The sequence below is a fragment of the Mus musculus genome, chromosome 13 (genome assembly GCF_000001635.26).
Source record: "Mus musculus strain C57BL/6J chromosome 13, GRCm38.p6 C57BL/6J".
Classification (NCBI taxonomy): Eukaryota; Metazoa; Chordata; class Mammalia; order Rodentia; family Muridae; genus Mus; species Mus musculus.
Genome location: NC_000079.6, coordinates 93,722,599 through 93,749,775, shown reverse-complemented (window position 1 = coordinate 93,749,775; position 27,177 = coordinate 93,722,599). Strand labels below are relative to the sequence as shown.

At 43.0% G+C, this 27,177-nt stretch overlaps 1 protein-coding gene across 1 annotated transcript in view; it reads right to left on the bottom strand.

Annotated features, from left to right (window-relative positions):
* The window catches only part of Dmgdh (dimethylglycine dehydrogenase precursor), a 78,388-nt gene that overhangs the window by 3,048 nt on the left and 48,163 nt on the right, over positions 1-27,177 (bottom strand). The window contains exon 15 of the mRNA NM_028772.3: positions 5,349-5,483. Coding sequence (NP_083048.1) covers positions 5,349-5,483 — 135 coding nt within the window. The remainder of the gene's footprint in view (positions 1-5,348; positions 5,484-27,177) is intronic.

The following is a 27,177-nucleotide window of genomic DNA, read 5'->3' as shown; positions in this document are numbered from 1 at the left end:
AGTGCTAATTTTTTAAATGGTCTTTGTCTCAGTGCTGCTATTAACTTTCATGTCTACTTTCTGATTCAGGGGTTATCAGGCAGGGAGAGTTTCAAAGTCTGACATACATAATTCTCATTTATTTTAGCCTTTTCTCATTTGTCTCTTTGGGAAATGACTTTTCAAAGGAGTGACACCCTTTAAAACTGCATGTTGCCTGTGCTTCTTTTGCTGTGCCTCTGCATTGCAATTTGTAAATGGAGGAGGAAGACCAGGAGGAGAGCGATAATGACAATGACGATACCACTACCTCCTAAACTCTCTACACTGTCCCATAAACCTCTTCCTAAAAACTTCCTTTGCTGCTTTAGTCTTTCAGACTTGCTGGTTTAGTCTTGATTTTTTAAAAACTTACGGCATATTTAAGCCACAGGCACTGCCCAGCCCCCACTTGGACATTTCCAAAGGCTCCCCATCACCATCTGATGTGCATCTACTTAATAGACTTTCCTTGTGGTCCACCCTGTCGCTCCTAGTGTATAAACTCCACAAAGACAATGGTTCTCTTCTGTTTACTTTGTAGTTATGCCAACAACATTGCTGGCACAGAGTTAACTATAAAAACATGTGTTGAACAAGTAGGTAAACTTATTCTCTATCTCCAACATTAGGAATGTTTGCAGGGGCTTGGAGAGATGGCTCAGTGGTTAAGGGCACTGACTGCTCTTCCAGACATCCTGAGTTCAATTCCCAGCACCACATGGTGGCTCACAAACATCTGTAATGGGATCTGGTGCCCTCTTCTGGTGTGTCTAAAGTCAGCTACAGTGTACTCATATACATAAAATAAAATAAATAATTCAAATACCAAAAGCACAGGAAATTAAACCAAAGTTGTGAAACAAAAAAGCAAAAAATATACATCATTCTCAAAAATATAAAGAATATATTATGTGACCAAGAGGGATAGCTTCTCATGTTTGATTGTATAACTGTGGCAATTGGTAGAGAAAGCTCTAAATGCTCTGCCTTCATAGTACCACAGGCCTTTAATCCCAGCACTCGGGAGTAGAGGCAACATAGCCAGGTCCACATAGTCTCTCCCTCTCCCTCTCCCTCTCCCTCTCCCTCTCCCTGTCCCTCCTCCCTCTCCCCCTCCCCCTCCCCCTCCCCCTCCCCCTCCCCCTCCCCCTCCCCCTCCCCCTCCCCCTCCCCCTCTCTCTCTCACACACACACACACCACCACCACCACCATTAAAATGTCACATTGTCCCTCAAAAATATGCATAATTAATATGGCAATTCAAACTTTTAAAAACATTTTAAAAGGACAATCTAAATGAGAATTAAAGAAGAAGAAAGAAAGAGGACCTTTAGCATGATAAAAATGATGGTCCTACTGAGCATCAAGAAGAGACAGGGTCATGTTAGGAAATTCAAGAGGGAGGATCCTGTAATTGGGTTAGAACTCTATTAGCATCTGGCATGTGGTAAGAAAGATGAAAGACAAACTGGGTTAGAGATGTGACTCGATTAGGAGAGCACCTGCCTAGCATGCACAAAGCCCTGCACTCCATGCCTAGCACAGCACAGAGCTGGGTTATGGCGGCATGCTCCTGAAATACTAGCCAGCACTTGGAAGGAAGGAAGATCAGAAGTTCAAGGCCATCCTCAGCTACAGGACGGGATCAAGGCCAGCCTGCTTAACAGGAGACCCTGTCTCTAAATCACAGGGGGGGAAAAAGATGTAAACTCAGCTACATAACCAAGGCTGGCCTCAAATTCACTGCATATCTCAGCCTGGCTTTAACATGATAAGCCTCCTTCTTTGGTTTATTGAATCCTGGGATTACCAGAATCCCTAGCTAAGAATGTGTATTATGAAGCCTAAGAAGAAGGAAGACCAAAATGTGGATGCTTCAGTGCTTTTTAGAAGGGTAAACAAAATACTCACAAGAGGAAATATGGAGACAAAGTGTGGAGCAGAGATGGAAGGAAAGGCCATCCAGAGACTGTCCCACCTGGGGATCCATCCCATACACAGACACCAAACCCAGACACTATTGTGGATGCCAAGAAGTACTTGCTGACAGGAGCCTGATATAGCTGCCTCCTGAGAGGCTCTGCCAGAGCCTGACAAATACGAGTAGAAGCTCACAGCCAACTATTGGACTGAGTTGGGGGGGGGGGTCCCCTATTGAGGAGTTAGATAAGGGACTGAAGGAGCTGAGGGGGTTTGCAGCCCCATGGAGGGAGCAACAGTGTCAACAGGCCAGACTCCCAGAGCTCCCAGTGACTGGACCAACAACCAAAGAATACACATGGCGCTGGCCACATATGTGGCAGAGGATGGCCTTGTTGGACATCAGTGGGAGGAGAGGCCCTTGGGACTGAGGGTGTTCAATGCTCCAGTGTAGGGGAATGCCAGGATGGGAGGATGGGAGGATGGGAATGGGTGGGTGGGGGAACACCCTCATAGAGGTAGGGGGAGGGGAGATGGGATGGGGGTTTCTGAAGGGGAGACCTGGAAAGGGGAGAACATTTGAAATGTAAGTAAGCCGGGCATGGTGGCACATGACTTTAATTCCAGCACTTGGGAGGCAGAGGCAGGCGGATTTCTGAGTTCGAGGCCAGCCTGGTCTACAGTGTGAGTTCCCGGATAGCCAGGGTGATACAGAGAAACCCTGTCTCGAAAAAACAAAGAAAGAAAAAGAAAAAGAAAAGAAATGTAAGTAAATAAAATATCCAATCAGAAGACGAGAAGACGGAGGAGGAGGAGGAGAAATGAAGTCGAGAGATGGAGAGATGGTTCAGTGGCTAAGAGCACTTGTTGCTCTTGCAGAGGTCCTGGGTTTGATTCTCATTACCCATTTACACAACTCTCTGTAACTCCTTTTCCAGGGGATCCAAAGCACTTTTCTGACTTCTGCAGACGTCAGGCATACATATGACACATATACATACAGTCAGGCAAAATATTCATGCACATACAATAATATAAATAAATCTCCTTGAGAAAGGCAAAGAAAGCATGCCTGAGCCAGAGGTAGAAAAGAAGGGAGGTGGGGAAAGCCATGAGGAACGAGCCCAGCCCTGACTAAGAAGGGAGTGGAGGGCAGCCTGGTATGGCGGGGGGGGGGGGGGGGCGGGGGGGGGAGCTGGAGGTCTGGGTAAACCTGTTAGCTTCACTTCACTGTGTGTGATAACATGCCCAGATGGGGAGCTGTGACATAAAGTGACTTCAGGGGTACACCAACAAGGACAGAAAGAGGACAAACTAGATTAGTCAGCATCCTTTACAGGAAGGGGCAAGGGTCAAACCCAAATTCAGGTAGGTTGAATTCAGCTTCATCACCAATCACTAGCAACTCAAAGAATTTACCCAATCTCTCTGAGCCCACCCCAAAGCCTCATATTTACAACAGAAATGGTCACATACATCTAATAGGGATGCTGTAAAACTAAACGGGCAAATGTAAAAAAAAAAAAAAATCTCTAGTGTGTAGGGCAAGTAACCCACATCAGCTCTATGTCAAAAGGCTTGTGCCTTAGCTCAGTGAGGTTCTGACCGGATGCCACAGGTTCCCCGTCTCCAGCCACTACCACTGAAGAGATGGAGAAAAGGAAAGCAAACATTAGAGACCCTGCAGTGGATCAGAAAAGCCGTGGGTCCAGGATCTCAGAGTCCTGTGCATTAACGAAGCTGGTCCTGCTCCACACAGAGTAAATAGCTCTTGGAAGAGCCGTGAAGGGCCAGGGCTCCCTCCATCACCTCACTGAGCATCCCACAGCAGCCAGATCACATCTGAATGCTGAGCCACGCTGAACCTTGCAAATAGAAAAGTTGAAGGGAATGGGGTCCTGTGGATTGGCTATCCCACTAACCCTGGTTATACTGAACTTCCAGAATGGCATCATTAACAATGCAAAGTTAGTTAGTTAGTTCATATTGTTGTTCCTTCTATACGGTTGCAGACTCCTTCAGCTCCTTGGGTACTTTCTCTAGCTCCTCCATTGGGGGCCCTGTGTTCTATCCAGTAGATGACTGTGAGCATCCACTTCTGTATTTGCCAGGCACTGGCAGAGCCTCACAAGAGACAGCTATATCAGGGTCCTGTCAGCAAAATCTTGTTGGCATACACAATGGTGTCTGGGTTTGGTGGTTGTTTATGGGATGGATCCCTGGGTGGGGCAGTCTCTGGATGGTCCTCCTTCCGTCTCAGCTCCAAACTTTGTCTCTGTAACTCCTTCCATGGGTATTTTGTTCCCCCTTCTGAGAAGGAACAAAGTATCCACACTTTGGTCTTCCTTCTTCTTGAGTTTCATGTGTTTTGCAAATTGTACCTTGGGTATTCTAAGTTTCTGGGCTAATATCCTCTTATCAGTGAGTGCATATCATAAGTGTTCTTTTGTGATTGGGTTACATTACTCGGGATGATATCCTCCAGATCCATCCATTTGCCTAGGAATTTCATAAATTCATTGTTTTTAATAGCTGAGTAGTACTCCATTGTGTAAATGTACCACATTTTCTGTATCCACTCCTCTGTTGAGGGACATCTAGGTTCTTTCCAGCTTCTGGCTATTATAAATAAGGCTGCTAGGAACACAGTGGAGCATGTCTCTACCTGCATATGTAGCAGAGGATGGCCTAGTTGGCCATCAATGGGAGGAGAGGCCCTTGGTCTTGGGAAGATTATATACCCCAGTACAGGGAAATGCCAGGGCAAGGAAGCAGGAGTGGGTGGGTTGGGGAGCGGGGCAGGGGGAAGGAATAGGGAACTTCCAGAGAGGAAACTAGGAAAGGGGATAGTATTTGAAATGTAAATGAAGAAAATATCTAATAAAAAATAAAGTATTCTGATCATAGTTTAAAAAAAAAACAAAAGACAAAAAAAAAAAAAAAAACAACCCCCAAAAAACAAAAAAACAAAACAATGCAAAGTCAAATCACCTTCCAAGCCGCAGCCTGTCAGGATGTATTCACTTGGATTTGTGGTTGTTATGCCAATCATATCTTTTAAAGAGATTCTTGAGAGATTAAATCAGATCACCAAATCCTTATAAAAGCCATCTTTTACATTCACAGATATAAAAATATATTGCTCCCCAATATTTATTTAAAACTGTTGGCTAAACATATATCTTAATTTAATGCACATAGATTTTTCTGCTTGCAAAAAGAAAAAAAAAAGCAGCATTTCGTTTTCTCGTCAGTTAATTACTTTGCATTTCTTTAATGCCAGCTTAGAAATCAAGTGTGACATCCTTTCAATAAGTGAGTAAATTAGAAAAAAACAAAACAAAACAAAAAGCACCTGGTAATGCATGGAGGTCTGTCGTGGTGATGTGGTGGCCCTGGTACTCACCTTGCCCTTGTACCAAATGCTTTCATTTCCCTCTGGATCCACATCGTCCGTTGCCACGGTGAGGCAGACCAGTCTCCGCTTTAGCCCCTCGGTTTTAATCTGCTTCAGGGCCTGCTTCCCTATGAAGTCAGCGGGCTGCAGGAATCCATGATAATGATGATGAATGGGAGCTCAGACTCCATGACAAGGTTAGAGAGGCAAGCATTTAAATACGTCTTTGCTATTTTCTCACCAGTTACACATTAAATAAAAATACAGATTGGATCAAGCATCTAGACAAATATTTTTTTTTTTTTTGTGCCCAAATGACAGCACCAGCCATCTATTCCTTGGGAATACGTTAGACTTAATGTAATAACTTGGGCTGACAATTTTACCAGAACCTCCTCCTCAGCAGGAAAGCATGAGGCACGGTACCATGATGGTGGGTTACAAAACAGGCCCCCATATCTAATGAGTCTGGACAGTAGAATCAGCTATCAGAACAAAGTGTGTCTCAATTTCTACCCATTGGAAGCATTTTATCAGGAACAGACTTTTTTTTTTTTTTAACACGAAATGCCAAAAGAACGCCCATTCATGCCCCCATGCTACGTTTTCCCTCTCCTTCAGAGTAACATTCCCTGGGATGTATTAACGTATAGAGCTACCCTCATTAGTTCATTCAGGAGACATCTGAGTGGGACATTGAGCTCAACTCCAAGTGAGGTGTCATGCCAGGCTGTGGGCTCACGAAGCGAGTCAGATGCGGGCGTTTGTAACAAAGACCTTGTTCTTTACCCGCTTCTTCCTTCTTCCAGGACACATGACAGATGACACTCCTGTTCCAATTTGAAGATTTTCCCTTCATTCGCTAGTCACATTCCCCACAGCTGAGCAGGTGACACAGACAAGCAATAACTGATCGCTGGGGACAATAGATAATAAAAGGGAGAAGATAACTCTACCCAGGCAGAATGCTGGGGGACCTGAGATAATGTGAGGCAAACTCGCAACTCAGAGGCTAAGAGCAAGGACACTGCCCAGGAGATAGGCGTACGCCACAGGTGAGAAGATAAACAGCCACATAAGCACGCCTTATGGGATGAAGAGGGGATTCGATGCACACAGCATAGCTCTGCTGAAAGATGGTACAGATGCAATAAAAACCAAAACCCTCAAACTCTGTTGTCACAGATTAACCAGAATCAGAAACAAAAGTCAAATCAAACCAACAACCATAACAAACCCCGACCCAAAGGAGCAACCTCGGACTACAGTTTCTTCACTAGCGGAAAAGAGAACAACGGACCGTTTCAAAGATGTCCTCCACAGCCAGAACTTAAGATTTATATAGTGTGTAATTACAATTCTGTGTAATAAGTCCCTGGTCTCTGGGGGTCAGCAGAAGATGTCCTCACACCCCTTCCACTTGCTGCTCCCCCATCACTCCTGTGTGAGGCGGCTTCCTGGATGCAGCCACAACGCTGTGTGGTTCTCATGAGGACTGCAAATGTAAGCTGCAGCCTGCGCAGGACGCTGAAGAAGGCGTCCATTAGCAAGGTTTAAATACTACAAGACCCAAGTCCAATTCTCTCTCCCTTCACAGCATGGCCCAGATGGTGAAGCCAGCTTAATTTCAAGCCCAGAGCATGAAGACATAAATAAAGACCAGGTCGTGAGATAGTTACTACAGGAGAAGTGGGCAAGGGGAGATCTTAGAAAGAATTTGAGTTCTTTGGATTTGTAGATAATTATTTATTTATTTATTTATTTTTAAAAAGGTTCTATAAGGGAATTAACTATACAGGCTTAAAAGTCTCCTGATTAGGAGCTGGCGAGATGGCTCAGAGAGTAAAGACACTTGCCAGCAAGCCTGCTGACTTGAGTTTGTGAGTGAGAACCCACACAATAGAAAGAGAAAACTTTCTCCCTCAAGTTGTCCTCTGACTTCCAAAAATATGTGTGTGCACACAAAATAAATTAATAAATGTAATATATAAGTGTATATATTATAAATTTATATAAATATAAATGTAATCATATATTATATTATTACCATATATTATGTAATATATATACACACATAATATATTATATTACTATACTATATGATCAATGCTTACCGTAGAACCTGGAAAACATAGACAACACAAAGTCAGTGAAGTATCCTCAATGATAACAGTGATAATACCTGCACACGATGCTATTAGCATCTTTAATATCTTCTGTGCAGGGCTTAGCATTGTCAACTTGACAGGCTCTAGAACCACCTAGACAAATCCCCGAATGTGCCTGTACAGGATTATCTAGATTAGGTTCCCTGGGGTAGGAAGGCCCATTTCAACTGTTGGCGGCTCCATTCTGTAGGCTCTGGCCCCGGACTGACCAAAAGGAGACCAGAAGCTAAGCATTGGCAGCTCCTCTGTCCTGACTTCTTTTATAAAGATTTTTGTTTTCATATTTGTCAACCTGTCTGTGCGCTGTGGAGGACTGAGAAGGTGGCTGTGTGCCACCATGTACTGTGGAAGTCAGAGAACGAAGTCAGGGAGTCAGTTTTTTCCTTCTGCTCTGTGAATTCTCAGGGATTAAACTCAGGCACTCAGGTTCAGTAGCAATCACCTTTATCCAGTGAGCCATCTTGCTGGCCCTTCCTCTGCTTCCGTACTCTGAGTGCCATGTGACCCTGTTGCATGTAGTTTTAAGAAACAAAACAAGGCCGGGCATGGTGGCACATGCCTTTAATCCCAGCACTTAGGAGGCAGAGGCAGGCAGATTTCTGAGTTTGAGGCCAGCCTGGTCTACAGAGTGAGTTCCAGGACAGCCAGGGCTACACAGAGAAACCCTGTCTCGAGAAAAAAAAAAAAAAAAGAAAGAAACAAAACCAAACCGCCTTTTATGCCCCTTCTGGCTCCCTTTGTTCCACCTGGCTTAGCTCAGGAATGGATTGCAACCAGCCCTAACATAGTTTCCTTTTGAAACCAAGGATAAAAGACACACACTCAGCCTTGTTACCTTAACTTGCCTGCTAGGCACAATTGTTGGGCACAAATATTTCCTGCCTTGAAACTTGTGTCCTTACCAATTTATTATCTCCATCACTCCTTCCACCCTAAACTTAGTGGCTTGTTCCAATTGGCTCCGGCCAAACATCTTTGGCCACCTGCCCATAGCAGAGGCCGAAGGCGCTAGCTCTCCCTGAAGCCTTACATGATTGCCTCGCTCTTTTTCCTCCAAAGCATGGCAGAAAAAGCCCCTTATCTCCTTCCCTGCATCTTCTTTTCCTCTTGGTACCTGGAAGTCCCACTTGTACCTTCCTCACAGCAATTGGCTCCCAGTTTTCCTTATTGACAAATCAAGAACCAATTAGGGAACTAGACCCTAGTATCAGAACCTCCCCTTGCATGACCCTGCTCCTCCTGGCAAGCCTTGCCCTCTATGGTACTCTGTTCCCTCAATCTATGAACCTAAATGAACCCATCCTTTCTTAAAACCTTTGCCAGGCTATTTTATTACAGCAAGGAAAAGCAACTAGTGTGCTTTACATATTTATAGTCTATGTTTTTTTTTAGAAAAGAGTGTTGTAGATATATATATATATATATATATTTCCCTCTAACAAGAATATTAGGCATATAAATGATACAAAGAATATTTCAAGCTTTCAAATGTTCATTATCTTCCATTACTTTATGGCCCATCTACCTAGGTTATAAAATTAAAGTCGGGCTGGGGAGATGGCTTAGCGGGTAAGAGCACTGACTGCTTGCTCTCCTAGAGGTCCTGAGTTCAAATCCCAGCAACCACATGGTGGCTCACAACCATCTGTAATGAGATCTGACTCCCTCTTCTGGTGTGTCTGAAGACATCTACAGTGTACTTAGATATAATAAATAAATCTTTGAAAAAAATTAAAGTCATAGTAACCTAATGTTCACTACAGTCTCCAAATACAGAGGGGGGTAAAAAAAAAGACCTTTATAATGACAAAAACTTTTGTTCTTTTTTAAAGAAAACTGTCTACAACAGATGAAAGATGATGGGGTTAGTCATAGTCTTTCTCCTCCTAGAGACAACCTCTGTGGAAAATAAAGTAAAAGAGCCTCTGATTGGGTGGAAAATGCCTAGAACACAGGCGGGGATACTACCTTACGTGGTGCGATTTGCAGGATGCTGGCGGCGTGGTGAAATTGTCCCTTATCTCCTGTCATGGAACCAACCTGAGTCAACTTCATGACTAGAAATTGCTTCAATCTTGAAGGCTTTTGGTGGTCTGCTGTTAAAGAATTCCCTAGCAGATCCAGGTGTAGTGGCGCAAGCCTTTAATCCCAGCACTCAGAAGGCAGAGGAAAGTGGATCTCTGTGAGTTCGAGGCCAGCCTCGTCTACATCGAGAGTTCCAGAACAGCCAAGGCTACACAGTGAGATACTCTTCCACAAAAAAATAAAAGCCCCAAACAAACAAAAAGAATTTCCTAGCAAGTATGGATGGATTCATCTGTGAAGCCCTGTTGCGTGTCAGACACTTATGTCAAACATGGTCTTGTGACCTCAGGGACGCTTCTGCAGGAATGCGGACTCCTTCTTCCCATAGAAGAACATATTTAGTCCTGAAACCACTCATGTCTTAACATGTTAGGTAGAGCTCAGACAGACAGGAGACATCTGCCGACATGGTGACCAGGATGCAGGAAAGCACGACAGGCAGCAATGCTGTGTGAAATATGAATTCTGCCCAAGTCTGAGTAGCACAGATGTTTCTTAAATTTAAAACAAAGAGCTTCTATAGTTGTTGGTTTCAGACCCAGACAAGGGACCGAGGTGTATATTTTACAAATCAAAGCAGACCTGGCCTCCAGGTTCTCCCAGCACCCTCACTTCTTATTTGGCATATCCTGCCCCCAACCCTGAACTTTTCAGCCCAGAGGCTGGGCTGCCCTTCCCACAGAGGGCTCACTCTTCCCTCTATAATCCAGACATTTTTGTCTCCTCCTCCCCTCCCCCTTTCTTCTCCCTTTCTCCCTGGTGACTTCTCTAGCCTTGGTCCTTGGACCAGTGAACTTGTCTGAGAGCAGCTTCCCAATAAACCTGCATTTAATATAATCTAATCTGGCTTGAGTTGGCTCATTTCACTGACAGAGAAATAACCAACAGTAATGTGTGAAGGCAGAATGCAAACATGCGCTCTACAATTCTACAATGGAGGTGTGCACTCAAGGAAGGTAAGCAATTGGGGCTGAGGACAGGCAGCATCCTATCAGGAAAGCACTTCACAGCAGGAGTTACTGAAGCTGAGTTTTGAATAGCGGGTTCTATCATAACTTTGACCAAAGGTGCTTGAATCTACATTATGATTAGACCTTCACAACAACCCAGATGCTGGGGTTTGAAAGACAAGAACCTGGTCAGCTAAATACAGACCATTTAGAAAACTCTCTTTATTCATTCTTCAGTTGAGGAACATCTAGGTGGTTTCCAGTTTCTGGCTATTATGAATGAAGCTGCTATGAACACGATTGCACAAATGTCCTTTCAGCATATGCCCTCAGCTGTTAAAAACAATGACATCATGAAGACTGCAAACAACTGGGTGGAGCTAGGAAAGATCATCCTGAGTGAGCTACCCCAGACCCAGAAAGACACACGTGGTATGTGCTCAGTTATAAGTAGACACTAGCTATTAAGTAAAGGATGGCCATGGGACAATCCACAGACCCAGAGAGGCTAAGTAACAAGGAAGGCTCAAAGGGGATGGGTGCATAAATCTCCCTGGGAATGGGAAATAGAGTAGATTTTGTGGGTGGAATGGTGTCTGGGAGGGTGGGCATAAGAAGGATCAAGCAGGGGGGTAGGGTGGGGAGAGTACTGGGAGAGATAACTAGAATTAGGGGGATATTTGGGGGTGACATAGAAAAACAAACATTAAAAGAACAGAGAGCTTGTTCTAGCCCCCCACTTTGAGCCAACTTCACTGAGCGACTGAAGTCAATGACTATTCTTCCCCTGTAAAGGTCCTAGGAACTGACCATGACCACAGCTTTTAGAAACAAGATCAGTGCATGAGAGCTACTGACAGGATGAGATGGGACGCTGGACAACAGTCTAACTGCCAAATTCACAATTGTACCCCGGGCAAAGGAGAAGCATTGTGCGTGCCATCAAAGGGTAAACAAGCAAAAAAAGTATGGGCAGAAACTTAATCTGAATAAAAACAAACAAACAAACAAACAAACAAACAAACACCCAACTGCTTTTAGAGGCGCGTCCAGGAATGAACCTGGTCCCAGCCAAGAATGCAAAAAGGGAACCCCCATTTCTTATCTGCCCTAAGTGCACATCCTGTCTGGAGACTGTAGGTGAGGGTGTTTTCATCCCTTCTGAGGAACCACTTTAAAACTGGATCTCTAGGTTTTCCTGGTTTTAAAAAAAAGTATATCTGTTCCCCAGTTACAGTACATCTCCTAAGTGATTGTATATGCTTACAGGTTTATCTTATATTTAAGTATGTATATGCATAAGTGTTGCAAGGGGAAAGGGTATGTATACATGTGAGTTCAGGTGCCCAAGGCGTCCAGATCCCCTGGGGCTGGAGATAGCAGTGATGATATGTGAGCCACCTGATGTGGGTACTGGGTACAAAACTGGTCCTCAGCAAGACAACTACGTGCTCTTAACTATCAATTATGTAGCATTAACTAATTAACTCTCCAGCCATCCCTAAATGACTGTGTGGCTACCTTTTCAAAGGAAGGAATGTTACAGTAGCCCAGATAAGGCCATTTAAAAGAAAGATATTTCTGGGGTCAGGATGAAAATGTAACAAGAAGTATATTTTGCTGGTCAATTCCTTAGCTAAGAGACCATGGCTAAGGGAGGGTGAGTTATATATTAAGCAAGCCCTGTTAATGAGACGGGTGGAATAATTATCCCTTTGAGGTAATATATTTTTCCTACCTAGAAATCCTGTCACTGGTGAAGTTAAATCTGCAGCTGCGGCCATGGGTCTGGGGAACATCTGCCCACTATTCTGAATTATTCATAGAAGAATAACTTTTTCCTTTTCTCCTTTTTATCTTTGTCCTTTCCCCCAGACATTTGACAAAGCTTGGGCAGGCTTTTCTGGACACTCTGGACTCTTCTCCTTTCTTTGTATGTTATTATTCTCCTACCTCAGCCCCAACCCACCCCCTAACCTTCTGCTTCCTCGACATGGCTGCCTATAAAAGGCTCAGCTGTGTCTCTGCCTCTTCTCCAACTCCCTCCTCTGGGAAGCACTGAGATTTATAGATAGTTACCTTGCTACCTAAACTTTCTTTTAAACTCTAAGAAAATGGTCCTTGAGCTTTCTTCTGCATCTATTCTTTAATTCTATTATTAACTAGACTAAGAACCCTGAAAGTGGTGCCAATTTCCTTGATAACAGATGGCTCCCCTGGTGGAACTCCCCAAAATTTCCAGTGACAAAGTAACACTAATAATTCAGAAAAGACTAATTCTTGGTAAGTAACATCCATGGACTGTTAGGCACCGGCTCTGTGTCTGACAGCTTGTATTCATAAACTCAGCCATCCTCATAGCAACCCTGAGGTAGTACCACAGGGGTACATCAGTTCACAGGAAAATAACTTGAGGCTCAGCTGCATGGTGACACACACCACCATCTGTAGATTTTGTCCCTGGAAGGCATGGCTGATAGAATGTTCTAGGGGCTCACATCTTGTCTTAGTGTTGTCTTCTAACTCCAGTTCTACTCTGCATCCTGTTGGCTGTGAGTTGGAGAAACTCCTCGCCCATGTGTCCCTACCTCCATGATGTTATATGCAAATGTACGAGCTGAGCCCTCTGAAACCCTGAGCCTATCTGGCATTTTGTCACGGCAATGGGTGAAGTAACTAGTACACCCAGGGCACTGAGCAAAGCCAGGCCCTGCCCCTTCACACACCCCTTTCCAATCTAGCTGGACTCCCAACTTGGGAAGACTTAAAGCACTATCATGAGATTTTACCTGTTTTATTTGGCTTGTCTCCCAAAATGATAGATTTTACTTTGCTACTTACTAATCAATTATAAATGAGAAGAAATGTGTCTGAAGGCTATGCTGTAACTAGAAGTGGTACTGTAGAATGACCCACAAACAGAAATATATCTGTTTAATAAGCTATTGATGATTACCTATATAATTAGCAGTTGATATGTTTGAGAAATGTACAGATTTCTGGGGCACTGGGACTTCAGTTTAAAAATGGTCTTGACATTTTTTTTTAGTGTATTAAACATCAATAAAGGTCATTAAGGCAGCCACCTGTAATACATACTAAATATGACATCCACACTTATATAAAGTAAGTGTTAAGCAAGAGATAATTATTTGTCCTCTATAAGCCCTGTCAATGGCATACATGCTGCCTGAATGCTAATGTAAATGAAATCAATTAAACTAGTATTTTTAGGGGAGTGATTCTTGGGGCAATCAAGTGCTTGAAGACACAAATAGTCAAGTCTGACAGTTGCAGTGGAGTAAGAGTCAGATATAGAGTTGGGAGAGGGACCCTCCATAGACCAGAGGAGAGAATAAGGGCAAAGTTCTGGCCTTTCTTTTCCATTTATATGGAGTAAAATGCCATCAGAAAATTCAAGGTCATCATTAGTTTGACTTAAGTGTTTGGCTCATGTTCTTTAAACTCAAATATTAAAAGCTTTCAAGATAGAAATAAGTTCCACCTCCCACAGCCAGGACCCCCAGGCACCAGGCATGGGCACCTCAATCCTGTTCTGTGTTCTTCGGGCTTCTAGGCCGTGGTGGAGACGCCTGCTGGCTACCAGCTTCTCCAAGGGACAGAATGGAAATGAGAATCCAGGTGGCATATTCCTGCCACTGTCCCTCATGCACACTTGCAAAGCTGCTCACTTAAAATGGGCCCAGAGCATTGCCGAAGGCAGCCTGGGGGAAGCCTCCTCGTGAAGCATGTGGCCATTGCTGGCCTGAGCATGTGAAGCATGTGGCCATTGCTGGCCTGAGACATCCTTTGGACAGCTGTCTAGCTATCTGTGCATCTGGGTGACTCAGATGCTGAGAGAGTATTCTTTGAGTTGCTCATTTGGGAAAAGGGTTGACTTAGCCTTCACCCCATCAAGACAAACCGCAGCCTTACTTATTTCCTACCCAGGGTTAGAACCACAGGAGCCTTCAGCAGCACGTGTCTTGTTGTCTTACAAGAACCTCAAGGTCAGCGAAGGCTGGAAGTGTTCCTGCAGTAACAGAGAGATTGAGCAACAGAGCCCAGGCTTCAGCCCAGGTGAGCTGGGTTTTGTTTTTTTATTGTTTTGGGGTTTTTTGTTTTGTTTTGTTTTTTTCCTATACAGCCAAGCACATCTTCAATAGGCTCTTTGTAGCAGAGTGTTAAATTCTGCTACAGAGTTTAGCTGTATTGAAGTATACCATTCTGTTCAAGAGAAATAAATAGAATAAGCTTATTTTTTTTTGAACAAGTAAAATACTTTCAAATGCTCAAGCCCTACAAAGAGATCACATCTGTGAAATTTACTTTGAACTTCATAACTTACTTTAGAAATGATCCAATACAACCTGGCAATATCTTTAAAAGATCAGTTGTAATCACAAAGTTAATTTTATTCCTAAAGTGAAAAGGCTTTACCTTAGAAAATAAAATATAATTCAAACAATAACAAGTTTTAAAAAATTAGCTGCTTGAATGTGGAAAAACCCTTTGATAAAACTAATATCTACTCCCAATTAAAAGTACCAGGAACAGAAGGGATGTGTTCAACCTGAGACAACACAGTTGTGGAAAAGCTACAGTGCACACTGTCCCCAGTGATGGAAAATGGATGGTTTCTACACAAGGGCAAGAGCAAGGGAAGGCATTTGTCATTACCACTTCCATCCAATGTTGTCGAAGGCTCAGCCAAGGGGGGATGTAAGCAGTGCAGTAAGGTAAGGAAAAGAAACAAGATTTCAGAAGAAATAAAGAGAAGCTGTATTTGTATATGACGTGGTTATCTGTGTCAAAAGTCTGATGAAACCTACGAAAAAATCTACTGGAACTACTGTGTAGGGTTAGTAAGGTTGAAAGGCACAAAAATTGATAGATCTCTTTTACTCAAGTGTGTGTGTGTGTGTGTGTGTGTGTGTTTGTATGTGTGTATATGTGTACAGAAGTATGTGTGTGTTCTTGTGGGGGTGCACATGCATATATGTATGTATACAGATATGTGAGTATGTGTGTTCTTGTAGAGGGTGCAAGCGCATGTAGATATATGGAGAGTGTGTGTGGGTATATGTATGCAGGTTTGTGCACTCTTATAGAAGGTGCACATGTACGTGTCTATGAGTTGAATATGTGTGTGTGTATAAGTGTATAGTGTGTGCATTCTTGTAGAGGATGCACTTGCATGTGTATGTGTATGGAGTGTATGTGTGTGTACATATGTGTGGATGTATGCACTCTTGTAGAGGGTACACATGTATGTATATGTACAGTGAAAATGAGAAATTGGTAGTGGCTATCTTCCTCTATTTTTTGCCACCTTGTGTTTGGAGACAAAGTTTCTCACTGAATCTGAAACTCACTGAATAGAACATCTGGCCATCAAGCCCCCAAGATCTCATGTTTCTGCCTACCCAGTATTGGATTACATGTGCACACAGCCACGCCTGGCTTTTTATGTAGGAGCTAGGAATTGAACCTCGGGTCCTGATATCATGGGCAGCATACTGGAGTCTACAAGATATTTCTAACAGAAATTAATGATGATCTAAATGGACATAGACATATACATTGTTCAAGTGCTAAAAGACTTGAATTAACCTATAAATGCAGTGTATTCCCAGTCAAAATTCCAATAGGGGTTTAAAAAATCAATCAACAATCTGATTCTACAATTTATGGGAAACCCAAAGGACCTAGACTAGCCAAAATTAATCTGACTTAAACTTTAGTAATTGACTATCATATAGTAATATATATTATAATATTAGTATCAGGAAACACTAGTATTTTGATGGAACACAACAGAGCCCAGAAATAGGACCAGAGCTGAGTTCTACCCTTATACAAAGGCAGTGAGCGCACAAGGTACAGCCTTTTCAACAAATGCTGCTGGAAACCAGGGAGTCACATGCAAACAAACTTAATCCACACCTTACAAATGATATAAAAATCAACCAAAAGTAGATCATAGACCTAAATATAGGAAGGTGGTTTCAAACCTTGTTTCAAAATAACTTATTTAAGTTAAAGTTTTTTAAATGTTTACAGTTTCTAGAAGAAAACATAGTTTCATTCCAGGACAGCCAAGGCTATACAGAGAAACCCTGTCTTGAAAAAACAAACAAAAAAAAACAAACAAACAAAAAAAAAAACCCATAGACAACTGTCTCTAAGACTTTGGGTTAAGCAACAGTTCTTGGATACAAACTAAAAGCATTACGCACAGAAGAGCAGGTGAGGGTAGTGACGGGGTGCAGGGTGTAAAGGCACTTGCTGACAAGCCCAAGATCTGAGAGTAACCCCCAGGAGCCCCATGGTGGAAGGAAGGAGAGAACCAACTCCAGCAAGTTGTCCTCTTGCCTTCAAGGACATGCATGCCCTCCCCTTTAATCAACTGAAGAATCAATTAAGATGAACCATGTTAAAGATCAACTGATAAAGACTTTGATTTCATAAATTAAAAACTCTTTGAAAGACACAATTCAAAAATTAAATAATAAGAAACAGATTGCAAAAATATTTAAAAGGTGTGTACTTGATTAAAAATAAAATGTTAGCCAGGCAGTGGTAGTGCACGCCTTTAATCCCAGCACTTGGGAGGCAGAGGCAGGTAGATACCTGAGTTGGAGGCCAGCCTGGTCTACAGAGTGAGTTCCAGGACAGCCAGGGCTACACAGAGAAACCCTGTCACAAAAAAAAAAAAAAAAAAAAAAAAAAAACCATCCAAACAAACAACCCCCCCCAAAAAAAACCAACAACCTTATATGTTGAATATTTAAGGAACTTGAAAAACTCAACAATAAGAAAGACAAACCCCACTGAAAATGGGTAAGAGACCTGACCAGACATTTACCAAAGAAGACAGAACCAGTAGACAAGCACATAAAAACAGTATTCAGTATCATTAGCCATAAAGAAAACAAGCTACAGCCACAGTCTGCATCTCACCGAATGGCTCTAACTAAAGAGACTGACCAGAAATAGACATCAGATAAGGTTGTAGAGAAAGTGAAATTTCTACATGCTGTTTTTAGAAATGTAAAATAAAAAATATATACTTTGTAAAAATCAGCATCTTAAAACATTGACATAGAGAGAGAAGAGGGAGAGAAGGCCCAGCAATTAAGAGCACTGGCTGTTCTTCCAGAGGACTGGGGTTCAATTCCTAGCACCCACATAGCAATTACAAGGACTCTGACACTCTCTTCTGGCCTCCATGGGCACTGAATGCACATGGTGCATATATACACACATACATACGTATATAATACACACATACATAATACATACATACACACACACACACACACACACACACACACACACATATATATATACATACAGCCCAATACTCGTACATATAAGAATAAAAGTTATAACATATCCTTGCTGTTTTACTCAAAAATTCCACTCCTAGGTTTTACCCAAGAGAAAATAAAGTATGTGTTCATAGAATTGGTTGTACAGAAATGCTGCCAGGCACTGTGATACATGCTTATAAGCCCAGCACTTGGAAGGTGGAGTCAGGATGGTGGAGAGAGCAAAGTTTTTGCAGCTAGGCCAATATGAAACACACTGTTTCTAAACAGATGATTTTTTTTTTTTTTTTGGTTTTTCGAGACAGGGTTTCTCTGTGTAGCCCTGGCTGTCCTGGCACTCACTTTGTAGACCAGGCTGGCCTCGAACTCAGAAATCCGCCTGCCTCTGCCTCCCGAGTGCTGGGATTAAAGGCGTGCGCCACCACGCCCAGCTAAACAGATGATTTTTAAAAAAAATGTTCATAGCAGTTTTATTTGTGATGGCCTAAAACTGAAGCAACACAAATGTTCAACAACAAATCAGTATTTAAACAAGTTGCAGTACAGAAGATGGAATACTGCTTTGTATCAGAAGAACTAAACTGTTGTTATATAAGCAAATCCGATGTGTTTGCATCTTAGTGAGTGTAACACCAAAGCATGAAGGAGTGGACAGAGCCTACATCAGGTAAGTAAAGCACTGAGTTCTTTCCAAAGCAACACTCTTCTCAAACAAGGAAGCGTACACACACTCATGTAGGGGTTCACCCACTGCTGAGCAGGCTCAGTTGTAAGTCATAATTGAAGGTAGTAGACACATTTTTGGATGTTTTAAACCTCGAGGATATGATCTTATATTTAAAGGTTAAAATGGTGGACAAGGATGCTCTGAGAATGCTTAGTTTTCAAGTTTTGGCTGAAAATAAAGGAAAGGGCAGTTTGAAGTTACAATAAAGTAGGAGTTTGCCACTAAAGACACCTACCTCATCTCCCACCTAACGTGTGACAACATGAATTATGCTTAAATTATGCCGAGTAGATCTATGCCCAAAAATATGCATTCCGTATGTGGTGGTCATCTTTAATTGTCAACTCGACACAACTTAGAATCACATGGAGGAGGTTTTGATGGGGGATTGTCTACATTGAGTCAGCCTATGGGCATGTCTAGGTTGTCTTAATAAAGTTAATTGATGTGGAAAGAGCCAGCCCACTGTGGGTGGTATCATTCCCCAGGCAGGGGTTTCTGAACAATACAATAGTGGAGAAATCAAACTGAGCACACTCAAGCAAGCAAGTGAGCATGGTGTGTCCAAATAAAATAAAACAAAAATCATAACATATTCTTGCTGTTTTTCTCAATAATTCCATTCTTGGGTATTTATCCAAGAGAAAATAAAACATATGTTTGTGGGAACAGTTGTACAGAAATGCTGCTAGGCAGTGTGATACATGCCTGTAATCCCAGCACTTGGGAGGTAGAAGCAGGATGGTAGGGAGGTCAAAGTCCTCTGCAGCTAATAAGTGTAGAGCCAACCTGGCCAATGGGCCACCCTTGTTTGAGAAAGGTGTTGTTTTGGAAAGAACTCAGAACTTCTTGCCTGATGTAAGTAGCAAGGCTCTCTCCACTCCTTCACGCTTTGGCTCTGCTCTCACCAAGATGGAAACACATTGCACTTGCTTACATGGTGACAGTTTGTTGTTGTTGTCTTGTTTTGTGGTTTTTGTCTTTTATAGAGAGCAGTATTCCATCGTCTGCTCATCACTGTAGATGTGACCTGCTCACTCTAGGTCTTTCTGCCATGACTAACCCACACGGTGGACTATACTCGGAAATCGTAAGCTAAAGTAATCCCTTTTCTTTTCTAAATTGTTTCTTGTCTAGGTATTTTATCACAGCAACATAATGAAACTGGGACCCTGTTTTAATTCCATTTATATAGACATTCTGTTTATTCTAAAAGATGCAGAAATGAATGATAGTGACAGAAGACAGGTAGCCAGGTGCCTGGGGTTGGGTGGAGTTGTGGGAAAGATTAGGAAGTTTGGATGACCAAAGGTTGCCATTATTCCTATGCCTCTAGGATAAGGGACACGCTTTCATCATTGCAATTATAATTTCATTTTGATATGCATATCAAACCTTTCAAATCTTTCAGTACTTCAAATGTCAATGATTTGTGTTCAATATGCTGTTGACAAAAATAATATACATAAAAGAAAATCAATCTAAAATTACTTAAAATTTATTCTGAGACCCTAGTTTCCACAGATTTAAAAGTTTTGAAGCAGTTAGTAAAGCGCACACTTGAGCCTTTAGGGCAGAGGCTTTGTTTCAAAACTGAAATTGGATATATATGAGGATGATAATTCAATAGCCGCTAGCGTGGTATATTCTGACAGGTGTTTGGGAAATGATAAACTATCCTTCAGCTCAGACCTACCCTCTCTCCTTCTTTTCATTTCCCCTTATCACTCTGCAATGAAAATGGGTAAGAGAGTAAGGATGGTGTTATTAAAAACGACACAATTATGTATATAGTATATCATAAAGACAATATAATAGCTTCAACCTCTATGTCAAGTGGCTTTTTGAATTTGAGTCTCATAGAAGGAAACTTCATTTTACAAATTAGAAATCTCAGGTATGAAATGAAATTAAATTGTTTTCTCTGGTCACATAGATAGGGTTGGATGACTCTTACAAAATACCTAGGGACTCAGCAGTTAAAAGTACTTGCTTCTCTTGCAGAGAATCTCTTGTTATGTTTCCAGCACCCATGTGGCAACGCATGACCATCTGTGACTCCAGTTCCAGAAGATCTGATGACCTCTCATCTCAATGCCAAAGGTAGCAGGTATGCACACAGTGCATATGTATATGTATATGTATATGTATATGTATATGTATATGTATATGTATATGTATATGTATATGTATATGTATATGTATATGTATATGTATATGTATATGTATATGTATATGTATATGTATATGTATATGTATATGTATATATACACATGCAGTATTATATACATATGATATTAATACAACATGTTTATGTATGCAGATATATACATGTGGTATTATACATACATGTACAAATATATATTAGCATTATACATATAAAATAAGTAAACCCAGGGGCTGAAGTTCATGGTTCAATAGATAAAGTACGAGGACCTAGGTTCAGATAATCTTCACTCATGTGAAGTCCGACACGGGAATATGTACATGGCAATCCTATGGCAACATGGATGATGGAGACAGGAGAGTTCTAGGACTCTAATTGGCCAGCTCACCTGGCATACACAGTGACAGACAATAAGAGACCCTACCTCCAACAATGTGAAGGTGAGGACCAACACCCAAAATTGTCCTCTAACTTCCACACCAGGCTAGCCTCAAACTCAGAAATCCGCCTGCCTCTGATTCCCGAGTGCCCGGTGTGGTGGCGCACGCCTTTAATCCCACTCAAAATTTGTACTGTCTGTCACTCAGTGGTAGAATGCTGTCTTGTAGGTGTGAGACCCTCATCTCCATCCCTACCTTCCCCAGGGAAAAGAGCACTCGATGCTCACTTCTGAAAGAACAGAAAAAAGATGTGGGTCATGATCTGGGTGACATGCCAGACCTACTAGTTCCCTCTGACGCTGCAGATCCACACGCCACGTTCCGATCAGTCCTGCCGCGCAGCTGTGCGACCACACCCAGTCTGTGCTTAAAAGAACTAACGCAGCATCCTCATCCTTATCGGCACACATCAAAAAAAGAGAACGTGAAACACCACAGAACAACTCACCAGGAGGACACTGGGAAGCAATCTGGATCCTAATTTTAGAATTTGGCGTTGAGGGGGGGAGCAGACAAAGTAGCTCAGCAGGTAAAGATTGTTGCTGCCAAGCCTGATAACCAAGTTGGATCTCTAGAACCCACATGGTAGAAGAAGAAGAAAAGTAATTTCCACAGACTGCCCTCTGATTTCCATCCCTGGGCTGATGGTCCTGGGTTCTGTAAGAAGGCAGACTAAGGAAGCTGTGAGGAGCCAGGAGGGCCTGTGTCCTCCCCTCCACAAAACAAATAAAAGCAAGCAAACAAACAAACAAAAAAAAAAAAACAAAAAACTTTAAAAGAGTAACATTGCCCTGAGTCAGGTCAGGTGTTTTCAAATCAACCACATCAGAATAACTACATTCAAATTGTTGAAAGTCAACTGTAACGTCCTACAACCAGAAACACTAGTAAAGGTCGTGAAAAAGCTAACCCTAAACCCCGGTGCCAAGCGGTCAGCGCGCCGCGCAGTCTTCGGAACCGGATTGCGGATTGCCGAACCTGTGGAGAACAAGACTGAAAAAATCCGGAGTTGTCGGTGCTGAAAGACCCTATAGCAAAGATGAGAAGATCTGTTCGGACTGAGCAAAGACAAAAAAAAAAAAAAAAAAAAAAAGGCTTGAAGGAAATGAGTTTGAAGGGGACAGTGAGCCATTCAGATGTCTCTGCACTTTCTGCCATTATCAAAGATGGGATCCCTCTGAGAATGCTAAAATTGGGAAGAATTAGAACAGTTTACATTGTACACTGCCCTTGCTGTCGACGATGCCACACAGCAGATGTGAAAGCTATTTTTTGTTTTAAGATTAAACTTTTTCTAGTGCTGGGAAATCTAACTTGTTAACCTTTAAATTGTAGATAGGACGTGCGACAATCGGATTTATGTGAGTGACTTAAATTTACCAAAAGAACGAGTCAAAATATTCTGTGAAGTTTAGAAGCCTCAAGCTGTGAGGCCCAGGGCTGAGGAATAATGTAAATAGAATTTGGAGTGTACTTTCTAATTTGCAGAAATTTGTAATAAAGGCATTTTTTGTTAGCTTGAAAAAAAAAAAGCCAACTGTAGCAGCGTTGTCAGGTCGGCATGCATGAGAAGAAGCAGGATTTACACCAGTTACACAGGATGACTGCAAATTCCAGGTCAGCCTGGGCTACACAGCAAGATTCTTGTGAATGCAGGAAAGCATTCTGCATTATGTTACATCTCTAGACCTCTTCTTTACTCTCTCTCTCTCTCTCTTCCCCCTCTTCTCTCTTCCCCCTCTCCTCTCTCTCCCCCTCCTCTCTCTCTCTCTTCTCCTCCTCTCTCTCTCCCCTCCTCACTCTCCCCTCCTCTCTCTCTCCCCTCCTCCCTCTCTCTCTTCCCCCCTCTCCTCTCTCTTCCCCCCTCTCCTCTCTCTTCCCCCTTCTCTTTCTCCCCTCCTCTCTCTCCCCTCCTCCTCTCTCTCCCCTCCTCCTCTCTCTCCTCCTCCCCACTCTCTCTCTCTCTCTCTCTCTCTCTCTCTCTCTCTCTCTCTCGCCTCCTCACTCTCTCTCTCTCCCCTCCTCCCTCTCTCTCCCCTCCTCCCTCTCTCTCTCCTCTCTCTTCTCTCTCTCCCCCTCCTCTCTCTCCTCCTCCTCTCTGTCTCTCCCCTCCTCTCTGTCTCTCTCTCTCCCCTCCTCTCTCTCTCCCCTCATCCTTCTCTCTCTCTCCCCTCTCCCTCTCTTTCTCTCTCTCTCTCCCCTCTTCCCTCTCTCTCTCCCCCCTTCCCTCTCTCTCTCCCCTCTTCCCTCTCTCTCTCTCCCCTCCTCCCTCCCTCTCTCTCATGTTTGTGGTGTATACATGTGTAATAGTTTGTATGTGTTCAGGTCCAGGTGAACATGCGTGCACACAGAGGCCATAGGTTGATGTCTGGTGTCTTCCTCTACCTGTCTGGGCTGGCTAGTTTTATGCCAACTCGACTCAAGCCAGGAGTTATCCGAAAAGAAGGATCCTCAGCTGAGAAAATGCCTCCACAAGATCCAGCTGTAAGACATTTTCTTAGTGACTGATGGGGTGGTACCATCCCTGGGCTGATGGTCCCGGGTTCAATAAGAAGGCAGACTAAGCAAGCTGTGAGGAGCAAGCTAGTGAGCTTGCTTGCCCCGCCCTCCCCCCCTCCATGGCCTCAGCATCAGCTTCTGCCTCCAGGTTCCTGCCGTGGTTGAGTTCCTGTCCTGACTTCCTTCAATGATGAACAGTGATGTGGAAGGGTAAGCCAAACAAACCCTTTCCTCCCCAACTTGCTTTTGTTCTTGGTGTTTTGTTGCAGCAGTAGCAACCCCAGCTAAGACACACCCATCTTCATTTTTGAGGCCTCTCAGTGAACCTGGCTCCTCCTGCACCCTTCCTTTCTGCCCAGTGCCTGGACACACTTACCTGGGTGCTGGCATTCCAAACATCAGTCCTTATGCTCGCGCTTCAAGTGCTTTTAGCCTGCTTCTATGCAGCCCAGAGTGGACTTCAACTCACAGAAATCCTCCTGCCTCAACCCTCTTTTCACTTTTTAATTTTGAGTCAGGGTCTCACTGCATCGCCAGGGTGGCATTGCAGTCGTCCTGTAGCTCAGGCAGGGCTTAAACTTGAGACGCCCCTCCCCCAGTCTCAAGCTTGCAAGAAGCTGGGATTACAAATGTGTACCACTAGGGCCTGCCCGAGACTCATGTTAATTCACATAGGATGGAGAGGGGGCCTTGGGATCTCTTTTTGTAAGTCACTATATTACGTAGGAGAATCAAGGCCCACGGTGTCAAGGTTGACCATTAGTGAAAATTGCCAGCTTTCTTGACTCCTAGTACCTCAAGTCTCCTTGTGTTAGACACTACCAACGGCATCGTCACCTATTAAGACTTGTTCTCTAATTTGCTGCCCTGACCTGTTTTCTGCCTCTTTGGTATTTTAATACCAGCTAATGTCAGGCTCGGGTGTAGCTCAGCTGTAAAGTGCTTGCCCAGCCTGCACAAAGCCCTTGGTTTGCTCCCATGATAGCACATGCCTGCAATCTCCACACTAGAAGGTGGAGCCATTAGTACCGAGGTTCGAGCTCTAGGTCAGTATGAGGCCAGTTGGGATCTGTAAGACCCTGTCTCAAAGAGTCAATGTAGCTAGGTCTTACTGAATCTATAGGCTATTGTCTGCCTCCTGTTAAGTGTTTTACATTTCTCTATTGCTGGCATCTGGAATCAGCATTGTCTTCTAACTTGTGGTCAATATATGTCATGTTTTATTCTGTTTCTATGGCAAGAAAATCAAGACAGGAAGGGGAAGAATAGATGTATAAGAAAAAAAAATATGCTCTATCTAAGAATGCTCCTCTCAGCAGCTAACTCTCTCTGGCTCTAGAAATGAACAAAGATTCAGTAACTGTGAAGGAAAATTTCGTGACTGTCTCTAGCACCAGAAAGCAGCTGCTTCCCCACTGCTCCTGGTGAGAATAATACATTGTTCCAATTCCAGTGACAACCAATGCCTGCTAATTTCCTCCCACATAAACTTCTTTTGGAATAAATCAAAATACCATTAATAACAAGGGTAAGACCTATTTTGCTAGTAGTTTAGTTAAAATTTTAAAAGCAAATTTTTGATTATGTTGACCCGTTTTTTTGCTGGTTTGAAATTCTTCCTTTTGGGGTGCTACTGCTGACTTCCACAAGGTGGCAGTGCTGTGGGCCGTTGCAGCCCCTCCCCATGCAGAATGGTATTTTTAGAATCCAGGTTAAGAACCCATCCTACAGCCTTCCTTCCTGAAAAACCCAAGCTCCTTGAGTGTGGAGAGGCATCAGAAGTGTATCTTTAACCAGGGGCTCAGTAAGATGCAGAAATGGTATTTAATAAATGTCTGAGAAATGAATATGTGTGTGTGCTTGTGTGAATTGTGTATGCATGTGAGAGTGTGCATGTGTGTGCATATACGTGAGCATGTGTGCATATGCATGAGTGTCTACACATATGTGCATGTATATATGCAGGTGTGTGCAAGTGTGTGTATGTGAATATGTGTCTGAGTGTGTATATGTATGTGTGTGACTGTGTGTGCATGTGAATATACATGTATACACTTGTGTGTTGTGATACGAATGTTTATGTGAGTGTGTGTGCATGTGAGAGTGTGATCATGTATATGCATATTTAATAAGTGTTTGTGTGTGCATGCATTTTTGAATGTGTATGTGTGTGTGAATGTATTTGCATGTGAATGTGTCCATTGAACGTGTATGCATGTGTGTGCGTGAGTGCCTGTGTATGTACATATGTATAAGTGTGCCTGTGGACATGACAGTGACTGCTATGATTGATCACCACAGTGACCACAAAAGTAGTGACTGCAACAGCTGACCACATCAATGACCCACACACACTGAACACTGATTGATGATCACAGTGACCTCTATGACTGTGTGTCTCTGTGTGTTTGTCTATGAGTGTAAAAGTGTATCCTGAGTGGTGTGTATATGTGTGTGAGTGCATGTGTTGTGTCTTTCACAATCGCCAGTGCCCGAGAAGGAGCTGAGCTGGTAATGGAAGATTCTTGTTTTTCATTTCTTCCTTTCTACCTCCTCAGCAGTTTTGACAAGAACATGGTTCACTTTAACAATGCTGGTGACTGCTCTTCTCCCTCATGCTCCTCCTGAAAATGGGCATACAACCATGCTGTGCATGTGTGTGTGTGTGTGTGTGTGTGTGTGTGTGTGTGTGTGTGTGTGTGTCTCGATTTATAAGACAGTCTATGGAGTTCCAGGGTAGAGTGTCAGGACCACTAAGCCCATAGGAAAGAGGACTGTGGTCGAAAGTGACAGGTGACGAGGTGTCACACTCAACTTCAGACTTGGCCTAAAGGGATGCTCTTCCTCAGGTGGTGTCACCTCCCTGTGACTTGCTCCCACCCTCAAAGGCAGAGGGAATGCCAAGTCCCATCCCACCTAACCCCTCCCCACTCTGACAGCTACCTCTCCATATCTTCTCACTATGGCTGCTGTCACGTGTTGAGCATTTAAGGATTTAGGGAAAGATTCTAATTATTAACTTTGGGGATAAAGAAAGGGAAGAAATGGTTTCAATAAAATTCTAAAGTTGTTATCATTTTTTTTTCACTATCAAAACCAAATATTACCCTGTATTCTCCTCTGCTTCTGCCTGGCATCTATTTTCCAAAGCAACGTGGGTTTTGGTAATTACTGTCCTTTTAAATCTTATAGAACACCGTCCAACAGGCTTTGAAAGGGACATCTTTCTGTACGTTAAATGTCTGAGTAACAGTTTTGGCTCATAGGCACAGGACTTGACTTCTCAAGTTATATAGCTTAGGTTACAGTATTTATTTCCAGGAAGCTGTCTCTCATCATAGATTGCAAAGCTATGACAAAGTTGTGACACCACCAGCAGGGTGTCACAACTGTCAATCGAATCTAGTCTCTTGTCTGAGAAATTAGCAGTATCTTCTCTCCTGTGAGGTTGATAGCAACCATCTGACT